Source organism: Salvelinus sp. IW2-2015, linkage group LG10 (genome assembly GCF_002910315.2).
Source record: "Salvelinus sp. IW2-2015 linkage group LG10, ASM291031v2, whole genome shotgun sequence".
Classification (NCBI taxonomy): Eukaryota; Metazoa; Chordata; class Actinopteri; order Salmoniformes; family Salmonidae; genus Salvelinus; species Salvelinus sp. IW2-2015.
Window position 1 is genome coordinate 16,320,244 of NC_036850.1, and position 13,152 is coordinate 16,333,395.

A 13,152-nucleotide genomic window follows, 5' to 3' on the forward strand; every position below is an offset into this window, starting at 1 on the left:
GAAACTCTTAAACTCACTTGATCACATGAGCACATATGTTGAGCTCCAGAAATGTCCTCTGAGACCAGTCATTTTCAGGCACTCAAAGGATTGGCTTTTCTGCTGATTACTATACTTTTGGGTGTTGAGAAAATCTCCACGGCATATCAAGAGAAAATGTGGGAAAGGAGTGGTCGTTCTCACACAAACAGCCCCGCATTAAAAAACATGCTACAGTATAACTGTACCTGACATCCTCCCCTTCCTCCAGTATTGACAGACAGATGGTGCATTTCTCCTCTGTGTCTTCGTCCGCCCCCTCATCTTCTTCTTGCTTACCATGCAGCTTTCTCTGTTAATGAAAACACCATTATAGATACACAGCACCACAGTTTCCACAAAGACAACTTTTATTCAAATTATAAAGACGTATTACAAACAGGGAATGGCTGAGACCATTCTATGAGGGTTACTGTCAAACACAATAAATGTATTCAGGGTTCACAGGGTGTAAACATTACAGCTACAAACCAACTTGTGAATAAACTATCCTTTATGACTGATAGAGGGCTTACTGTATACAGTACAAGCATTATGAGGGTGAACACATATCCCTATGAGGACACAGAGAATGGTCATTTTGTCCTGGCTACAAAACATGTCATGTCATCCCTATGGATCAAGGTAATATGGATTTTTTTATATTTTTAAATAAATTAATATAAAACAAAAAAAATCTATCAAATGTTTCTACTGCCGAATCCCCTTGCCCCCAAACCTACTACCATTAACAACTATAAATGAGCAGAGACATGTTTCCAAATTGAATTTGTTCATTTTTTTCTCACCGAGTCGGAGGTTGCGTGCATATTTTTCCCAATAGTTGCCCATGCTTCAGGGGTTAACTGTTCGTCAATGTCTCGCTCAGTCTCCAACACCTTCTGTATTGGGCAGCAGGTTATTAGGTTACTTATTTAAATACATTTGGAAAMCTAGATGGAATCTTTCCCTACAATGTTTTCTAAAGGCTGAAACTTTGGTTGAAAGGGACACTTTCTAGTTTCTACAGCATCTGACTTAACGATAGCAATACATTCATATTTTGAAAGGAGCACAAAATAACCACCGAGTGTGCACTCTGTCCCAGAATAAAATCTTGTGCAGACATGCACAAAATACATCACATCAAACTACATTAAATAGGATATGTTCTGAAACACACACACACACGCACACACACACAGTTTTATAGGAGTGCTCTCACCTTTTTGTACTTGTGTGGGTAAGTGCACCTCTCTATGGTTCCCTGAGAGGCCCCTCGGTTCACAGTCCCCAATCTCTCCTCTAAATGCAGCAGATCCTGAGGAAAAGGGCAGGAAAACAACCCAACGTGAGACTGAGCCAACTCAGTTCCACACAGCTCATAAGCCACAGCCATAAYACGCTCTYAGCKCCTTCATAACTAATTACCAGGGCCAGGAGWGTTTCCTCACCACCTGACSTGWGCAGGAAAAACTCCAGGCCCTAGTTACTAKMTCTTTACTAATCGAGTGTYACCTCATAAGTTCGTCCAAATCCAGTCATTCTGGATGAGATGTAGCGAATGTGCGGGTAGGTTACTTCAGACATGCCAGTGTGCTGTGAGGGAGGCAAAACAATTCCATGGAAATATATTCACTTCAGTGGAGTACAGTCATTTGTTTCTGTRGGCTACAGTTCATGAAGCACATATAGGGATATATAGCATTATTAACTAAGTCTGCTGACACTGCTTGACTTGGGAATAAAGTCTGGTTAGCATTGCCGAAAACGGCATTTTTGATAACCACAGAAGTCTCACAATTTCATATCTTCTGACATTGTACATTAACTTTTAACATCTTTTCAAAGGGGCATCCATTGATTTCAGGCTGCTGGTTATGTTGAATATGCACTTGAAATGCCTTACGGGCCACCATTAATTGCCAAYGCATTATTCATGTGGCCCAACAAACCATCCTTAAAAAACAGATGTTATAAATAGAGGGCTAGCATCATTAATCTAAGCCATACTTCGAAATTATTATAATGTAGGCACGTGTGCTTAGAGTGAGGGTGCCAGTCGTGCACCCACCATGAAGGGGATGGGGAAGTGGTGCAGTCTTGGGGGAGGGTGGTAGTGGGGCAGGTGAGGGTGTAGGTGTCCTGAAGGATATGGCGCCACGGTCACTCCAGCCTCGATACCCAGCTCCCTACAGAAGAGAACCAGACCAACAACAGTCCTTATCAACTCATAGACATTGACATCACAGGTGCCATTTTAACAGTGAAGATGAGGGCATACATGACTGACTATATCCTTTGCACACAGCAGGACACATATACGTCGGTAAAAAAAAAAAAAAAATACTCTTGACCCTACACGCAAGGCACTGGCCCTCCACTGCTCTAAATGGTACTAACCATGCAGTCCTCTGCTCAGATTGTCGTGGGTGGGACGACATGGTCTGGGGCACGTGGATGTGGTGGCCATGGCCGTAGTTGGGGTGCATTCTGTGGGGGTGTGGAGGGGGGCGCTCATGTGCTCGTCTGGAGAAAGGAGAAGAAAGAGAGGTGTATCAGAAACATGAGATGGAAAACACCATAATATTGTCCCTGTAATCAGACAATTGGAAGCTACTGTCTGTGCTAGCAGTTGTGTTGCTGCCATCAGACGGGTTGGACAGAGGCTACACTCACGTGGGGTGTTGCATCATCCTGCGTCTCTGAACCTCCATCCTCTGCAGCATCTCGTGCTGGTGCAGCCTCTGCACAGAGGTCCCCAGCGCGGGCATGTGGTGCTGCAGGGCCTGGTGCTCTGTGGGCAGGTGTTGGGGGGCACTGGAGCCTGTGAGGTGGTGGGCAGGCAGAGGGGCAGGGGGGGGTGGGGGCACAGCGTGGCCAGGGGGGTGGGAAGGCAGGGGCGTGTGGAAGGGATGGATGGGGTGGGGGATGACGTAGTCACCCTGTGGAGTGGGCTGAGGAGGGGGAGGAGGGTTACCATGGGAATGGGGGCAGGTGTTAGAGGGCTGGTGGTGCAGGGAGCGTGCCAGGGGGGCGTCTGGGTGTCAGAGAGACAGAGTGAGAATGGTGGGAGAAAGTTGATAAGTAGTTAGTAACACCTTACCAGATCGCCTTTAAGTCCCCTTCCTAATGATGACACCTGATCATCATCATCAGTTATGACTCTCCTCACTGAAACATGCTGCCTGGCTGCTCCCTGTGCTGAGCAGGTCTCCCACCTGAGACCCCGTACAGACCCAGACCCTCTGTCTCTGTCCCTCCCTCCCTCCCTCCCTACTGCAGAGAGAAGGTGGCCGGAGCAGGAATGACTGTCTGACGTGACTGAGTGTAGGGACTAGACAGGTGCGCCAACAGTTCCAATTATCCCTCTAAATATGGCCCCACCAGGGAGCCCCGCCACACTCCTTCTCATTCCACACAGATCTATTCTGAGGAGAATCAGCAATTAACAGGGCCTGTTTGGTAGCACACCCGCAGCACTTAGCACATTAAACATCAGGTRTTTCTCTTAATTACTATTAGCACTGGGTTTCAAGAGTGCCGTTGTCGGCATAATCTTTCAAGGTCTGGTGGTAATAGTTACTGTATATATCCTAAAGGCTCACGTGCTCTTATACACATCTAGATGTGTATAAGAGACAGGTATGTATATATCCTAAAGGCTCACGTGTTTAGTACAGTAGTATGCAGGTTCTGCATGGGAATAATACACTATAGTTACTACTGCAGCATTTCATATTCCTATCAAATCAACACTTAAACAATAGAAACCACACACAAATCTAACCACAAAATAACTTCACCCCCCAAAATAAAAGGCCATCTCCCTTTTGGTGCAGATGTAGCTCTACTCACAGGAGGGGTGCATGAAGTGCCTGCAGGTGGATAGCTGTGGCTGTGGCTGAGGCTGGGCCACCATGGCTGAGCTGAAGGAGTCCACCACTGCGCTGGGCTGGCTGGGCCCTGGCCCCGTTGCATTCTGGGAGTTGTAGACAGTGGGCCGCGACGTGGAGCCTGGGCAGCACGGGTCAAAGGCTGAGGTKCCATGGAAACTACCGGCCCCGCTGCCCCCGCCGCTCCGCAAGCCACTGTTGCTCAGGTCGACCGGCAGAGTCTGCTTGGGAGGGGAGAGACAGAGATAGGAGGGTTGGAGAGGAGAGGAAGGGAATGAAAAGGAAAGAATAGGGGAGAGAGATACAGGGAAGGGAGGTATGGAGAGAGTAGAACCAGAATATGATGTTATGGTGCTACTGTCTGACTTTGATCTCTGTAGTGACAAAATGTATAACTAACCAGCAAAACACTAAACTAAAACCACAGGGCTTCATGGTCCAGCCAGCACAAAGCACAAGATACAAGTACAAGACAATGGGCTTCACAGTTTAGACTGCAGTAAACCGTCTGAGAAAATTCAATCTAAGTGATGGAGTTTCAAATCATAGTAGCAGCCATCCCTCGTTGAATTATTCAAATAAATAATCATATTTAGACTGATGCATAAAACATGACTTATTCACCTTATTCAGGCAGYATGTCTCCTTTCTCTGAGCTGTAGCTGAGGGCGGTACCTACATGTAGGCCAAGCCCATCAAAGGGCACAGCATTTTGCTTTACCCATGCAACTACTTCCTCCTTTTCATGGTAGAGACCTGACGGCCCAGTTTTGAATACTTGCCCCAGCCCTGCATGAATTATGTAGGAATCAGAGAGTATCAAGACAGAGAGACGGAGGTCTATGGAGGGAGCCCCTAACCTGACCTGCAGACACAGCCCTCTCAACCCCAACCCAACTCATTACACTTTAACCACACACTGCTCCACTTTGATGGTAAATAATACAATTCAGCAGCTCCTAACAATTAGCAGAATTTTAACTATTCAGCAGTGAATCTGGCTTCAAGGGAGGCTGCCAGCTAGATCCTTTGTAACATTTTTGTTAAGATACCAGTTATTTGTCTGTTTCAGTTCCTATTCCATTTTTTCCTTCTTAATCCTTTTTAAATCACCTTGAATCTGATTCATTGGCTAGTGCAGATATTGACGGAGCCTTTTGTTTAGATACACAAAGACTTGGTCAAAGATACATTTGAATGCGATGGTGCCATCTGCCAGGGAGAAAGTGGCTTACATAGTTTACTAAAACTATAAATTATTTCTAATTTATCTCCAGCTATTGTGGGAGGAAAAGGCAGCCTTTTATCTCCTCAAATTCTATTCATTTTGCCTACTTTTATAGATTTGGGGCAAAAAAGAAAATGATAAAATGCTTTCAAGATTTAAGAAATCAAATTTTTAATATGGACTATATTTATAAAATGTTACTGCTATAAGAAATGCATAAATTCTCTGGTCGATATATTAAAGTTGGGGAAGCCAAAACAGGAAGCAGAAATAACAGCCAAACCTCCAACAATGCTACAATGTAAAAAAACATAACAGGGTGTTGATGCTCAGGCCTACCTGGTCGTGGTATTGGGTGGAGCTGCTGCTGCTGATCCCTCCCCCTCTGCATGGTGCAGGCAGGGCAGTGGGCCTCTCTAGGGGGCAGCTGGGCTCAGGAAAGGGCAGAGTGGGTGGAGGTGGGTGCTGAGGCATGTGGTGATGGTGGTGGTGGAAGTGGTGGGCGTGGCTGTGCTGCTGGGAGCCCGGCTGCTGGGAGGGCTGGGCCTGCAGGCAGCTGGAATGGCCCAGGGTCATGTGACCAGGGGAGGGCCCTCCGCAGGGGGAGTGCTGCGGGCAGCAGGAGGGTAACCTGGGCATGGCCGCACCCCCACTCTCTCCTGCCACGCCGGACGATCCTCTTCTGCTCTCATCTGATAGAAAGATGGAAAACACATTTAAGCTTCAATCATTATTCATAGATGACCCACAGGGAAGATTACTAAACTTATAAAAGGCACACAAGGTTGACATCACTCTTTCTGGAGAGTCTATGGTCTGTCTTACCCTCTGTGCCTGCGGTACCCCTTGGCCCCTGTGCCAGCGTGCTGTCTGGGGCTGGGMCTTGACCAGGGCAGCTGGTGGAGGGGCCCGGAGCATCGTGGGGCTCTGAGGTAGAGGTATGATGAGAGGAGGATGAAGAGGAGGAGCTGACAGTCTGAGGGTGAATGCTGTCAGAGGTGGATGGCACGACAGAGAGATCTGAGGTAGGGAAGACAGACAAGTAAACAGAGTAAATAGGTGGGAATTTATTATGTAGCACACATATCCATCTGTGTATGTGTGTGTGTAGCAGGGTTTCCGTCAGGAAAATGTGGCGCCGGACATTTGACCGGCAGCATTTTAATTTACCGGACCCATACGCATTGGGTGCATAACCTATTAGGGCGTCCACCCAAAGTGCTCAGTGACAGAAATCACTTATGGTAATTCAAAAAAACAGAACATGCAAGTCAAGGACGCAATAACGTGCAGTCCTTCTTACCAAATTCTGATGTGCACTTTAAAGAGGTTAGAATAACTGTCCACATTTACTTTTCCTCAGCTAACAAGACAAGTAAAGAACAGCAAAATCACTAGCCTATGTCAATCTACTATCCCCCATAGTAGAACATTGACCTATTCAGCTTGTCGAGAAAGAAATAGCCTATTCCAAAAACTCTGGGACAATTGCGGAACGATAGATCCCAAATTCATACAACCAGTATGCCTAGGCTACATAAAACAAACGTTACAAAGCAATGAGTCTTATGCAACAGATTAGAACATTTAGCTTAAAATGTTGATAAACTATTATTTGCGCAGCAATGCGCACAAGGCAGTAAGCAACGTGCGAATGTTTGTTCCATAACCCAATTAGCTGGAAAACACTTGTCAAAAGGGCACATGATTGCGGAAATTTAGAAAGAGGGGAGATCTAATATGCAACAACCTGCATGGTTTGCTAATATGACTAGGATTGTGCCTTTGGCTACCGGACAATGAAAGAAAGTTTATATCAAATGATTGCCTTCACGGATATGGTCTGATTTTGGATAGGCTACTTTGAAGCAAATTAAAACTTGCCTCATACAATGGCTTGCAAAAGTATTCACCCCCCATGGCATTTTTGCTATTTTGTTGCCTTACAACCTGGAATTAAAATAGATTTTGGGGGGTTTGTATCATTTGATTTACACAACATGCCTACCACTTTGAAGATGCAAAATATTTTTTATTGTGAAACAAAAAAGAAATAAGACCACAAAACAGAAAACCTCAGCGAAAAATAACTATTCACCCCCCCCCCCAAAGTCAATACTTTGTAGATCCACATTTTGCAGCTCCAAGACACTTGGGGCATGTCTCTATAAGCTTGGCACATCTAACCACTGTGATTTTTGCCCATTCTTCAAGGAAAAACTGCTCCAGCTCCTTCAAGTTGGATGGGTTCCGCTGGTGTACAGCAATCTTTAAGTCATACCACAGATTCTCAATTGGATTGAGGTCTGGGCTTTGACTAGGCCATTCTAAGACATTTAAATGTTTCCCCTTAAACCACTCGAGTGTTGCTTTAGCAGTATGCTTAGGGTCATTGTCCTGCTGGAAGGTGAACCTCTGTCCCAGTCTCAAATCTCGGGAAGCCTGAAACAGGTTTCCCTCAAGAATTTCCTGTATTTAGCACAATTCATCATTACTTCAATTCTGACCAGTTTCCCAGTCACTGCCGATTAAAAACATCCCCCCTGCATGATGCTGCCACCACCATGCTTCACTGTTGTGATGGTGTTCTCGGGGTGATGAGAGGTGTTGGGTTTGCACCAGACATAGCGTTTCCTTGATGGCCAAAAAGCTAAATTTTAGTCTCATCTGACCAGAGTACCTTCTTCCATATGTTTGGGGAGTCTCCCACATGCTTTTTGGCGAACACGAAACGTGTTTGCTTATTCATTTTCTTTAAGCAATGGCTTTTTACTTGCCACTCTTCCGTAAAGCCCAGCTCTGTGGAGCATACAGCTTAAAGTGGTCCTATGGACAGATACTCCGATGTTCAAAGTTTCAGATATTTTTTTATAACCCAACCTTGATCTGTACTTCTCCACAACTTTGTCCCTGACCTGTTTCGAGAGCTCCTTGGTCTTCATGGTGCCGCTTGTTTGGTGGTGCCCCTTGCTTAGTGGTGTTGCAGACTCTGGGGCCTTTCAGAACAGGTGTAAATATACTGAGATCACGTGACCGATCATGTGACACTTAGTTAAATAAAGTCCACATGTGTGCAATTTAATTATGTGACTTCTGAAGGTAATTGGTTGCACCAGATCTTATTTAGGGGCTTCATAGCAAAGGGGGTGAATACACCACCACTTTTCCTTTTATAAATTTTTTGAAACATGTAATTTTTTTCCATTTCACTTCACCAATTTGGACTATTTTGTATATGTCCATTACATGAAATCCAAATAAAAATCAATTTAAATTACAGGTTGTAATGCAACAAAATGGGAAAAACAATTAAGTATCTATTTTCAAAATGCATACTACCTCTAGCTAATTGCAAAGTTGTGTGTGATGCGCTGATGAAGCGTGTCTTCCGTTGCCTATGCGTTTGCTGTTTGAGATGCTGTAGCAACAGCTCTCGCGCTCTGAGAGATTTTCCGATCAAAGGCTCTGTATCTGTATGCTGTATGCGTGTGATAAATAAGATATGCCTACATAACGAATATACACAGAGTGAACAAAACATGCTCCTTCCATGAAAGACTGGCCAGGTGAATCCAGGTGAAAACTATGATGTCACTTGTTAAATCCACTTCAGATCAGTGTAGATGAAGGGGAGGAGACAGGTTAAAGAAGAATTTTTAAGCCCTGAGACAAGGATTGTGTATGTGTGCCATTCAGAGGGTGAATGGGCAAGACAAAATATTTAAGAGGCTTTGGATGGGGTATAGTAGTAGGAGCCAGGCGCACCGGTTTGTGTCAAGAACCGCAACGCTGATGGGTTTTTCACAATGAACATTTTCCTGTGTGTATCAAGAATGGTCCACCATCCAAAAGACATCCGGCCAACTTGACAACTGTGGGAAGCATTGGAGTGAACTTGGGCCAGCATCACTGTGAAACGCTTTCGACACCTTGTAGAGTCCATGCCCCGACGAATTGAGGCTGTTCTGATGGCAAAAGCGGTTGCAACTGAATATTAAGAAGGTGTGCTAACGTTTTGGACACTCAGTGTAAGCCTACTATACACACAGCAATTTTATCTGCTTTCTATTTATTTATTTTTAAAATCGGCCAAAAGCTGGCTATTACCGGTTAACGGAAACCCTGGTGTGTAGACTGGCTGCAATGGCTTGGCAGCCAGGGAGAAGAGACCTCATTAGCATTCCACAGTGTGCGCTCCATCTGCTTTTCATACTCACAAATTAATTTATCCTCCTCCTCCAAAGAAATGCAAATAGGCTCATATCTCACACTGCTCTGTTATTCTGTTATCAGTCACACGGTGCGAGACCAAAAAGAAAATGCACCAAATTGGACTTAGTCACATTAATGCTTTGGTCTGGTTTGCTAATGCCTCAGGTTAGAGGGCAAACTGGTCTGGGAAAACATAACCATTAGCCAGAGATATGTAGGATGTTGGAATGGTTAAGCAAAAACAGTCAGTCGACACCTGATATACAATAATAATAATAAATTGAATGTATAATTTGCTTTTCATTGAAATAAATAAAAACAATAAACAACTAGACAGAGAAACTGAAACAAAGTACCCAGATGACACTACAAGGGACAAGGAACACAGCTATATCTAATGGAGGACCTTCCTAAAGAGGAGGGATTTCAGGTAATTTTTAAAAGATGTATATGCAATGGCTTGGGGCTGTCATGAATGTATGAACTGAACTGGAGTAAGCCTATACATCTGGTGAGAATAATGTATGTACAGTTGAAGTCAGAAGTTTACATGCACCTTAGTCAAATACATTTAAACTCAGTTTTTCACAATTCCTGACATTTAATCCTAGTAAAAATTCCCTGTTGTAGGTCAGTTAGGATCACCACTTTATTTTAAGAATGTGAAATGTCAGAATAATAGTAGAGAGAATGATTTATTTCAGCTTTTATTTCTTTCATCACATTCCCAGTGGGTCAGAAGTTTACATACACTCAATTAGTATTTGGTAGTATTGCCTTTAAATTGTTTAACTTGGGTCAAACGTTTCAGGTAGCCTTCCACAAGCTTCCCACAATAAGTTGGTGATTTTGGCCCATTCCTCCTGACAGAGCTGGTGTAACTGAGTCAGGTTTGTAGGCCTCCTTGCTCACACACACTTTTTCAGTTCTGCCCACAAATTATCTATGGAGTGAGGTTAGGGCTTTGTGATGGCCACTCCATACCTTGACTTCATTGTCCTTAAGCAATTTTGCCACAACTTTGGAAGTATGCTTGGGGTCATTGTCCATTTGAGGACCCATTTGCGACCCCAGCTTTAACTTCCTGACTGATGTCTGGAGATGTTGCATTCACTATATCCACATAATTTTCCTTCCTCGTGAGGCCATCTTTTTTGTGAAGTGCACCAGTCCCTCCTGCAGCAAAGCACCCCCACAACATGATGCTGCCACCCACGTGCTTCACGGTTGGGATGGTGTTCTTCGGCTTGCAAGCCTCCCCCTTTTTCCTCCAACATAACGATGGTTTTATGGCCAAACAGTTCTTTTTTGTTTCATCAGACCAAGTACGGTCTATGTCCATGTGCAGTTGCACCATAGTCTGGCTTTTTTTTTATGGCGGTTTTGGGCAGTGGCTTCTTCCTTGCTGAGCGGCCTTTCAGGTTATGTCGATATAGGACTTGTTTTACTGTGGATATAGATACTTTTGTATCCGTTTCCTCCTGCTTTACAAGCTCCTTTGCTGCTGTTCTGGATTGATTTGCACTTCTCGCACCAAAGTACGTTCATCTCTAGGAGACAGAACGCGTCTCCTTCCTGAGCGGTATGACGGCTGCGTGGTCCCATGGTGTTTATACTTGTGTACTATTGTTTGTACAGATGAACGTTGTACCTTCAGGCGTTTGGAAATTGCTCCCATGGATGAACCAGACTTGTGGAGGTCTCCAATGTTTTTTCTGAGGTCTTTGCTGATTTCTTTTGATTTTCCCATGATGTCAAACAAAGAGGCACTGAGTTTGAAGGTAGGCCTTGAAATACATCCACAAGTACACCTCCAATTGACTCATGATGTCAATTAGCCTATCAGAAGCTTCTAAAGCCATGACATCCTATTCTGGAATTTTCCAAGCTGTTTAAATGCACAGTCAATTTAGTGTATGTAAACTTCTGACCCACTGGAATAGTGATACAGTGAAATAATCTGTCTGTAAACAAATGTTGGAAAAATTACTTGTGTCATGCACAAAGTAGATGTAGTATGAATTGGGGATGATTAAATACACAGCTCTCAATGTAGGCTATACTCATCAGGAGTCGGCTGTATGTCCCCTAAATCCAGAGTGAAACCCTTTACCCACATAAGCTTTAATACTGCCAGGTGTATTTCATTCATTGTGCCTAATGCCTCCACATTTACAATGAAGAGCATGCTTCTGGCTACTGCTCCAGTGGCAGGCATTACTGTGACATCTTATCATGTTACAAACATGATAGGATTGACAGTATGAAATGACATGCATCAGAAATGCATTGGGTTGATGTGTAAAAGCCAACCAATGAAAGAGCAGTCACTCTTAGGGGCACGGTCGCTATTAATATCCCTCCATTTGATGAAAAGATACAGATGAATCATTATTAAACAGTGCTCGCTTACGGGAACATTTCAAATTGAATTGTGATGACAGGACAATTCTTATTTCAAGTTAGCGACACCCACTCGCTCCCAGGTTTGGAGAGATGTGTGGAAGAAGCTAGCTAATCCTATTAAACAATAGAGTGTAAATGAGAGTATTTAATTTGACATGTAATATTTCCCAACCTCCTACGCAGTGTTGAGCTGGATCATGTAAGAAAGCATTAAAACTCATCTAAATCCTAGTATTGGACGCCCACATTCACATGCTGTGCGACAGTCCGGCTATCGTAAGCAGCATCTATAAAAAACTGTTCCCAAATGTAATTGATTTTTACACATATAATCACTAGATCTATTGTCTTTCTGCCTCAAGAGTAAACTTGCTTCTCTGTATCCGTGTGTGTGTGTGACACTGACACACAGAGAGAGAGAACATGCAACCATTTGTATGTTGCTCATATAAAAATGACTGTCCTTAAGAGGACAAATGCCTCAGAGGACTACTGTAAACTCGCCTTTGTGTTGAAAGACAAATGAGCCTAGCTTTGAAAGAAAAGACAGTGGAAAAACAGAGGCCAAGTCTAGGACGTCTATGTGACTGTTACATCATATAGTTCATCTCAGAGTGGTATTGGGGGTCGGCACGTCCTCATGCTCACCATCCTCGTCCACTGTGAGGTCCACCACCTCCCCGGCGCTCTGGCGCAGCGGCTGAATGACGGTAGAGAGGCGGTGGCGGCTGCGCGGCTCCTGGGGCCGGTTCTGGGAGCAGCTGGGGCCCCAGTACATCCTGCCGTGGCCCCCCACCGAGCGAGGCCTGTAGACACAAACACACAGCCAGTTAGAGAGGAAGGAGGGGAGAGGGGGGTAAACAACCAGATAATGCCAGGTTATCTGGACCCCGGGCCTGGGCTACGGTATTGTAACAATTCTATGAGATTGCTGACCACACAGCCCTCTCACTGGAGACCGGTGGTCAGTGGATGAGAACCAGTCCATAAGACTTCATGGAGAAGTGAGAAAATCCAGACAATTCAGCCTATTTTTCCTCCCAAAGCAAATCTCTTGCTTTCCCAGCCTGATTGTCCTTTAAATAAATATGAACAACAGTTAATTGTATGATGTCATTTATGTAGTAAAAGGGAAAGTTGAAACGTTGTCATTTGGAGGCAGGGGATGGTCCACACGGCTTTTTCTGTGTGATGAGCACAAATCGGGCTCACTTTGGGAGCTGCTGGAACACCTGGCTGGAATGTAAATAAGAGCTAGCTGACATGAGTGCTAGCGCTGCAGCTAATTCAAAAAGACAGTCTACACACAGCCGTGCGTATGAGAGAGACACACAGCTGTGCAAACTTTTGAGAACCACATAGAAAGATCATGTTTGTTTTACACACATGGTT

General features: G+C 44.5%; 1 protein-coding gene across 5 annotated transcripts in view; it reads right to left on the bottom strand.

Annotated features, from left to right (window-relative positions):
* Window positions 1-13,152, bottom strand: part of LOC111969381 (E3 ubiquitin-protein ligase Arkadia) — a 43,269-nt gene that overhangs the window by 1,732 nt on the left and 28,385 nt on the right. For 2 of the 5 annotated variants that reach the window (XM_023995474.1, XM_023995473.1), the window contains exons 4-14: window positions 12,409-12,566; window positions 5,968-6,162; window positions 5,482-5,834; window positions 3,877-4,138; window positions 2,698-3,058; window positions 2,422-2,547; window positions 2,093-2,210; window positions 1,537-1,617; window positions 1,244-1,339; window positions 828-920; window positions 228-331 (exon numbers count right to left, since the gene is read on the bottom strand). In XM_023995474.1, the coding sequence (XP_023851242.1) occupies window positions 228-331; window positions 828-920; window positions 1,244-1,339; window positions 1,537-1,617; window positions 2,093-2,210; window positions 2,422-2,547; window positions 2,698-3,058; window positions 3,877-4,138; window positions 5,482-5,834; window positions 5,968-6,162; window positions 12,409-12,566 (1,947 nt within the window). The remainder of the gene's footprint in view (window positions 1-227; window positions 332-827; window positions 921-1,243; window positions 1,340-1,536; window positions 1,618-2,092; window positions 2,211-2,421; window positions 2,548-2,697; window positions 3,059-3,876; window positions 4,139-5,481; window positions 5,835-5,967; window positions 6,163-12,408; window positions 12,567-13,152) is intronic. The other 3 variants (XM_023995475.1, XM_023995477.1, XM_023995476.1) reach the window with 3 other exon arrangements.